The sequence below is a fragment of the Cydia pomonella genome, chromosome 5 (genome assembly GCF_033807575.1).
Source record: "Cydia pomonella isolate Wapato2018A chromosome 5, ilCydPomo1, whole genome shotgun sequence".
NCBI classification, from domain to species: Eukaryota; Metazoa; Arthropoda; class Insecta; order Lepidoptera; family Tortricidae; genus Cydia; species Cydia pomonella.
Window position 1 is genome coordinate 2,934,240 of NC_084707.1, and position 9,130 is coordinate 2,943,369.

Consider the following 9,130-nt stretch of genomic DNA (forward strand, 5'->3'; position numbering starts at 1 on the left):
TTTTAGGAAATAAGTGTTAAATTGTGCCAATATTACGTTGACAAAATTAACCTAATGTTTTTTTTTTGCAGTTTAAACTGCGGCGCCCCGGGACGGCCGGGAACAGACAGTGCTATGCATATGCATTTCATAATATAGTGACGTGTCGAATGCTCAAAGCAGTTTTTACGTGAATTTTTAATGGACCGGATGAATGGATGCTAGGACAAGCGACGTGGACACATCTCCTTGCGATGGCTGGAAGTGTTAATGATTCTCAATATTATATTCGTGTATGGAGTGTCTGGATGTCTGTAAACAGCGGACGAGTCAATTATGTTTTCATGTGAGTCAGTATTACAGGGCTAATAAATTACATATACATTGTATGCAACTGAATCCTTGGAGTATCCGTGGGAGTGGATGGACGTCATTTCTGAATTTTATGTAAATAGTGATAGCTTTGTATCGATGTTGTTATTACATTAATTAGTTTTGTAAGTGTCGATGCGAATAGGAATATACATAATCATGTTGTTATGCTTGATGTTCGAGGGTTAAGTTAGGTGGAGAATTTAATCGATGATCGATTAAATTGTTTTACGCAGCTTTGGAAATGTTATTAAAGATGAAGCCCTATTAAGTTAAGATTTACAGATTATGGGACAGTACTTTCGATTCCGGATTACTTTTTTTATTAAATTGTAGTTGGAAGTTACAATACCTACATGAAAATACTGACCTGTATTCGTTAAGTTATAAAAGAAGTAATCTACTATTTGAGTTTTCTGGAAGTAATTCGTGTGTTAATTTAATGTTAAGTATGTTATTTGAACGTTTTTAAATTATCCTAATATATTTAAATTGACGATTTGATTCGATAAATTATAATCATGATTTTAGTTTATCGAACTTGACCATTTTTTACACGCTTCTAAAATCAAGTTATTGAATAGTTTTTGATTTTAATTATAAGTGAATATGTAGTAGTCATTATTTGTATAAAGAGGAAATCAAATAGTAAATTAATTTCAATTAATCTCATGCATTGTAGCACACGATGGAAGTTGAATGTCGCTTTTGATAGCGATAAGTATGTTTTGAAAAAATATTGCCATCCTATAAATTACATTAGGTAAAACTTACAACAATTTTGCCGTGACAATATGCCAACTTTAATTATTAAACTACATATTACGTAAACTATCTTGAGTCGTATATTACGAATGGTATTAGTATGCGTTTTTTTTTTCAAAATTTTGAGAATCTGATATTCGTGGTTTTCTTTAGAAAAGGGCCCGTATGTACAAGGCCCTTTTCTAAGGAAAGCCAAATTTTGTCATAGCTAAATTGTTGTAATGTAGCCAAGGATGGCGTAAGATCGGTATGAGTAAGTGCTTTACTGAGCGCGGGAGGACATAATACTTGCGACTGAAAAAAATTATCCCGAATGTAACGGCAGGTGGCTTCTCAAGTTCAGCATTACGTATATGTAAAAACAACATTGTCGTGTACACTGTAATTCCTAAATCTCATATGTGGCATTATCTATGAAAAGGGACCTTATTGTCGATGGCGCTTACGCCGCACTGCGTAGCGCGACGTTGTTTATAATATTGGAGCATCGTTCATAATGGCGTAACCGCCACCGACAATAAGGTCCCTTTTCATAGATAATGTCACATATTATTATTGTCGGGAAGAACCACAAAATATTTTTTCTTCAATCTTTACTATATTCCGTCTTAATACACCTATAAGTACTATAATTTTATTATTATTGTATATACTTTGCACACGCCAATGTTAGTTTTACAATAAATTTATTAAAATGGTATTTGAGAATGCTACCAGTCGAAGAGTTAGGTCACATCTTTCGCCTGCATGTCCTCAAATTGTGATATGTAACGAAAAATATTATTAGCTTAATGTCGACATAGTAGCTAAATATATATGTAAGGAAAACTGTACTGATGTGATTAGAGCAAAGATTTATTATAATCATATAACAGATACTTTTTATAGTAATGTTGAATGCTACATGTTAAATGTGCCATTACTGTGTGTAACCTTTAGCGTAGTTAATGTAAGTGTAAATGACCCCTGAACCAACACTCGCTGACAATTCTGACATGACAAATATGTTAAATTCAATTCAACTCATTATTCAAATAGTCAAAAAAATCTAATTAGAGTCAGGCTAAGCTTAATTGCACCGTGTTTGATAATGATAACACAGTGGAAGTGTTATCATAAACGTCAAACTTCTATGAAATCATAACGTTTAAAATAACACTTGCACATTCTTTACTATGAAACACAGTGCAGAGTTAGCTTAGTCTGACTCTAGAAAGCTATCTTAATCTCTGTCGCTTTTTGCGTAATCGAATATTAGAGACTATCCAATTATAAGGCAATATGGACTGAACAATTTGGCTTTATTGGCTGATAGTAAGTTTACAAAATTTATAATATGATGCTTGAATTTATAGTGGATTTTTTCTAAGATCTCGTACGTATTTGACTGTTATGTATTGACCCTTATATACCTACTGAATAAGTAATAGTACTACCCGACAGAAAATAACCTTCCTATAAAACCGAATCTTGACAGCGATTCAGGGACGATTCATGCTGTCCCTTAATGTATGGCAATATCCCTTTCGGCTATTTAACGTTGTCAAAATTCATGTCATTATCTTATCTGTGGTCGTACACGCAAAGGGACATCAAGTTGTGCCAACCCTGATATTTGCTCGGAACAATGCTGAGCCGAACGGGACCGAGAATGACCGAAAGGATCGGTTTCGCCCCCCTGACTATATCTACCGTTGAACTGATGGCCTTAACGTCATATACGTGGATCAATTGATAACTGTTAAACATGTCATCTTATGTCGCGGCGACTATCAGAGTAAAGTGACGAGCACGGTCTACGGCCACTTCGAAAAAGCAAGACCAATTATCATATTACTCGTACTATCAAACTCGGTCTAGCTCGTTTGTCATGTCATAGTTGCTAGAACAAGTTGGTTTAGGGTAAATCATTTCGGCCGACTTGTACAACTTTTAAAACACAAGTTTGATATTTTTGAACATCGATAATGCAACATATATTAGAAGGAATTGGTGTGGTCTCAAAAAATCTGCCAAAAATTAAAATAATGACAATATGGTGCGTGGTATAATATCACATATATTATAAAAAGCATAGGTATATGACCAATTGACCATACCCACAGTTTTACAACAAGAGTGCCTTCAGCTCGACACACAGAACCGATATCAGGGACCAGAAACAATATAATTGTTCAATAGAATAAGGCTACGAGGGGATTATCAGTCCAATTAAAATTTACAAAACAACATTTAGGAACAAAATAGCCAAGAGTTTATGCTCAAGCACTTTCAAGATTTTCGTATTTATATCAAAGTCGATTATTTATCAATTGAAAGTTTCATTAAAATTTAGCAACTTTACAAAAAAATGTATAAAGATTAAGAATTATCTAATTGTTTAGTAAAAATATTGATATACTTCGATAGAAATAAATGATAAAAATTTGTATTTTAGATGATTTTAAAAGCGCAAAACAGTGAAGAGAATGAACAAACCGTAACCGTAAATTTTTTGAAATGATGGTGCAAGGGATAATGCATTATATGTCACTGAAAATCGTAAAATATCTTAACCCACTCATGTTTATAAAAAAGAAATGATTTGTTGTATCTATTACCTTGAAATGTTCTGTAACATATCACACAATTAGGTCAAAGTTCATATTAATGATTGTCACAAATGATACAATTTATCATCTTTTAGAATGTCACATGCTGGATCGTTTATATTAAATAAACTAAAATGAAAGGAATACATATTTGTGTTAAAAGCTAATTCTCAAAATTTAAATTTGTTATACTTATGGCGTAAACATACCGGGTCGTTCACCGAGTCGGTCGCCAAATGTATGAGGTTGCCAACCGACATTGTTTCATGTGATGAACGACTGTGTAATTGAGCCATTGTCTTTGAAAACTCAGTTTTAGGACATGTTAACTTTTCCATGGACCAAGTCCAGTATTTAAACTTGTTTATATTAAAGCATTTTTTTAACGTTACGTGGTTTAAAACCTTTTAAATCTTAGAAGGGTCAAGGAAGCAAATTGATCAACGAATGAAGTTTTAATGATGAACGTTTTAACCTTTTGGTTCACGTTCTTCTTCTCTTCTACGTTATCCTTGATATCTTTATTACTGGTTCAATGTAGTTGATCTCTCAAATAAAATTATTACAATCACTGTGGTCTTCCAATTAGTTTGAAGCGTTCACAAGAAAAATATTGCCGACTTAATATTGACGTTATTTAATTTCTATCTTGTTTTGAATGATTTGATAAATTTAAAAATGGTACGACTGAAATATATAACTATTTTACTATTGCTGATTTTTAATATAAAGTATGATAATTTTAGTTACATGAAACATGCTAGTTGGCTATTTTTCTTTTGAGCGTTCATTTTTATAATGGATCTGATTCAATTCAATGTAATTATAATTCACCACTCGATATATTTCCTGGTAACCGGCACTCGGTTATTGTTAAATAAAATAAGAAATATTACTATTCTATTCTTTCAATGTGTCCCTCAACTGTTTAATATATCGTGACTACCCAATTATACTGTTATATGCAACGGATACGCCGCACGTTCAGTAATATGAATACTAATTTATAAGCAAATGTATTTAAATTAGAACCTTATTTTCATATGACTAGTTTAAGAATGAATTTTGAATGAATATTGGGTGTTATATTACTAAACGTGTGATTCTGTATCGCTCCGTCGGTAGATTTCTAGTCGGTCCAATACATTCAATGCAACTTGCCGAAATGTTTGAAATTGTATGTTATTTGTTTTGATGTACTAATTAATTAAATGTTTTGAAAATTATATTACTTTTATTGCTTTTAAAGTTTACTAAAACCCTTTTTAACTAGCAAAAGGAGGAGTTAATACTTTCTGGGTAAACCGCCTAAGTAGGGTCTAAAATTTACTATCAAAAGTATGTCTTGAACGTCTTAACCTTTTGAACGCCAGACGACAAAGGAACATGCCGTGCCCCGGACGCTGGCTATCACGATTATTTAAGCGAAATTGAACTTTACAGAGTCCCGCGTTAGTCGCTATTGCATTGGCGAAACTGTCGGCTGTAGCCGTCGTTGGCGTCCTTGGCAAGTCATTCAGATGTCGGCCATAGCCGACGGTGGCGGTCAAAGGGTTAATTGTTCTACATAGAGAACCACCACATTTTATTGAGCTGTTACAGAATGGTAGATACTTTTGAAACCTTGTTTGATCCGCTACTTTTGATGCTGACTGTACAAGTAGGAAGCTTCTATATCTTCTATGATTTTGTACTTTGGTTTATTTCAGTTTGTGGTGATTAACACATAGTTTTTGTGCATTTGGTTTTATATTTTTTACCTTGTTTAATAATCATAAAATACTTACGATTTAATTTGTTTACGTTAAAGTAGACAATCAAATGGATTAAAAAACGGGTGTAAGGTACAGCCAGCTCTGGCACAGCCACTTTGACAGTAGAAAAGGCGGGAAATTTAAAAAATGTTGACGCGTAGGGTTATTCTCATATACTTACTTTACTCTTTGGTTGATCTCCCATAAGAAATTTGAATTTCGCGCCTTTTTAGTGTTCCGTACAAAACTTTGTTCACGGAACACTTATGGAATTACTTTGGTTTTGCAGATCGGTTATATGCTATTTTTTACTGACAAGTGTGTTTGAACCATAGAGGCACAATAATATAGATGACCAAACGAGATGTTCTTATGGAACTTTTAGTAGAAGTAGCAGAGGAAGCGTTATTATTGTGTGTCCTGGTCAGTCTCACTTTTATTAATTCCCAACCATGACTCTAGTATTGTTGGTGGGTAACAAATAACCCGAACATATTACGTAGCAGTGTTGGCCGAATGTTGATTAGAATTGACCATTCACCATTACAAATTGAACCGTAGCCCTTAACGGACGGTTACAGTTTACGGTTCTAATTAGCGTTCGGCCAATGTTACGTAGGTTATGTTTGGTTTGTTGTCTGGAATCTTAAAACGTGTTTTTAATTTAGTCGCATTGCGTATTCACGGGCGCATGCGAACGGCACGTCTATTTAACCCTTTGAACGCTTTATATCATAAACACATACATCATTCAAAAGCCAAGCTCCCGGGTGCAAGGGGATGTCGACTTTGAAAATAATAGGCGTTTTGGGAACAAAAAACTGATGTATGGAGTGAGTACTGCACTATGCTTACTTATTCCTCGATAATTTCGCCTTCGCGTTCAGGTAGTTGAGGTATATAAAAATAAAATAACTTTTAATCATCAATTTTTACGTTTTATTTGGATTCGCATACATGTCATGGAATTATCTACAAATGACTATACAGCCGTACAAAAATATTGAAATCTTGCACCATCAAGGATTTAGGGAAGAGCTTTGCCCTAAACCAAAAGGCTTTGTGAAGTTTACACTGTATTATGTATTATTGTCCATTTCACCCTTAATCTGGCACAAAATAGGAAGAAAGTCCCAATTTGTGATTTTAGTACCAAATTAGGATGAATCGGTCAATCGAACTGTCGATTTAGTACAGTGTTGGCCGAACGTTAATCAGAATTGATCATTAACCATTACAAATTGAACCCTAAACTGTAACCGTTCATTACGCGTTAGAAATTGAACCGTAAACTGTAACCGTCCGTTACGCGTTACAAATTGAACTGTAAACTGTAACCGTCCGTTACGCTTTATGGTTCAATTTGTAATGGTTAATGGTCAATTCTAATTAACGTTCGGCCAACACTGATCTATACGTAGGATTTACGCTCTTCTCTGTGTATGATCCAATATAACTACTATAAAGGGTAGAGGTAAGGAGAACAATCTCTTATGGGAGAACTGTTGCTAGTATCCAGCTGGCAGCTGTAAATAATAGTTCGAAATCTCTACCGTGGTGCTAGGGTATCACAACATGACGTGAACTTAGACGTTATTGACGGAGTGAAGTGTCCTGTCAGTGATTTGATTTGTTTTATCAAAGTCAAAAATTTATTCGCGATGTATTGTGACGCCACCTATTTAAGGTTTTTTAGTGGACACTACTCATACACATAGATTATTCTCCTTACATCTACCCTCCATAATAATTATCTGTGTGACTCCTGGCCAAGTTTTTTACATTTTTTTGCATTTTCTTCGAGAACAATCTTCACAACGCAAGTAGCACAACCCACGATTTTTGACCACCACACACATATGAAGAAAGGTTAAATACACTGTTTATAGTTCGTGCCATCCATGATGACGCGCAGATTTGTCAAATCTAACCTTTAATATCATGAGAATACAGTCAAGACACGCGTTTTCGTGAAAGACACGATCTGGCGTTGCTTAGGAACAATGCAAAGAGTCAAAGATAATTTACAGTATTTAATTAGTTGCCAGATTAAGTTTTCAATGACAACTAAATGCATGGGGAAATGTGGCGTTCCATTCTTAAAGGGTTAGGCTCCATGTGCATAAGGAGCCTTCTCTGATGGAAAGCCACAAATTAAAAGGAATTTATCATCCACAGTCGACGATTTTACATACTTCGATTCACATTCACACATTTCATACAGATCTTTTTTATTTAAGACTAAGGTAGAAGTACTAGTGCTCGACGCTGCACCAGTACTCGAGATGGGCACTTTATGTCAAAGTGACAAGGATTAAGTTCGAATACAGAAAAATCTTCGTTGTTCAAATTTAACCTTTATTTCCATGAAATAAAGTGCCCATGTCGGTGACTAGTGCAGCGTCGAGCACTAGTACTTCCACCTTATTCAAATGTATTTTTTTTTAAATCATTCCGATATTGCACTTAAAGTAAATATAACACTGGGAGATATAATCGAATTCACATTCACAAGTCATAACAAATACACTTACAAATATAAAAATATTTGAATAAATCATTATTCTTTGTGCAAAATAATACTAATTTGTCGGTGGTTGTTTAGTTTTCTTTTTATACTCTTAGCACGTTATGGTGTTTGAAAATAGTACCTTATGCGGTACGCATACGATTCAATATCGCATTGATATACGAAAATATCTACCTAATACATTATTTACGTACACATTCTATAGATCTCATGTAATATAGATTATATTAGAATCTTAAGAATAATTGCAATCGTCCATTTTATAACTTACCGTCAAAATCTAAAATAGATATTTTAATAGTATAATATTAATAATACGAGTATACTGAAGCATCCATACTTCTTGGACATAACGTATTTTAAAATAAATAGCTAGTTTTAGAGTTTCATGTCGGTTAGCGGTCTGTAACAGAAAAAACAAGAGTTTCAGGCTTTCAGTCATGTAGCTAAAATAGACATATTGTTTTAGTTTCTATGCAGATATATTCAAATCTTTATTTCTAAAAGGTTCGCTGGAAGAGATCCTTTAAAAGGGATAAGCTCGCCTTTGTACATATTCAGTGTAGGTATCTCCGGCCAAAAAAAGCCAAGGTATGTCACGCCAACAAATTTGTAAAGGTTTTGAGAAAAAAAATCTATCTACCTCGGTTGGAGATCTTTGTCCAGTATTTTGTGTCCCGTATTTGTTACGTACGGAGATCTCCGGTCATTTTAACTGCAGCCGAAAAGCAGTTTTATTAAAATCAAAATAAATCTACTTTTCGACTGCGAATTTATAAATATAATTTAATAAATCATTTATTTCAAGTAAGTTACACTTATATCTTGGTTAGTATAACTTAATTCTAAAATATGTAGTAGTACTAAAATACAAAATAATAATAATATTTAGTACATATCAAATCAAATCAAAATCAAAATCAAAAAGCTAAATATATATACTGAATATATCTATATACATTATTTTTCTTTAGCTGAGTACGGCACATGTAGCCGACTGCAGCGTAGCAAATAGGGGGAGTCCAGCCTGTCCCATATCATTTTCATGATGGGGTTGGGGCTGGCGCGTATCTGACGCACCAGGGATGCGGCCCTCTTGTTTTGGGTGCAAAAAAATTTGCTTGGGAGCCTGGGTAGAT

The 9,130-nt window shown here is 34.0% G+C and overlaps 1 protein-coding gene across 3 annotated transcripts in view; it reads left to right on the forward strand.

The window, feature by feature from the left end:
• The window catches only part of LOC133518478 (uncharacterized), a 103,498-nt gene extending 98,565 nt beyond the window's left edge, over positions 1 to 4,933 (forward strand). For all 3 annotated transcript variants that reach the window (XM_061852184.1, XM_061852186.1, XM_061852185.1), the window contains one exon: positions 72 to 4,933. In XM_061852184.1, the coding sequence (XP_061708168.1) occupies positions 72 to 76 (5 nt within the window). In that variant the 3' untranslated portion in view covers positions 77 to 4,933. The remainder of the gene's footprint in view (positions 1 to 71) is intronic.
• Positions 4,934 to 9,130: the final 4,197 nt, after the last annotated feature.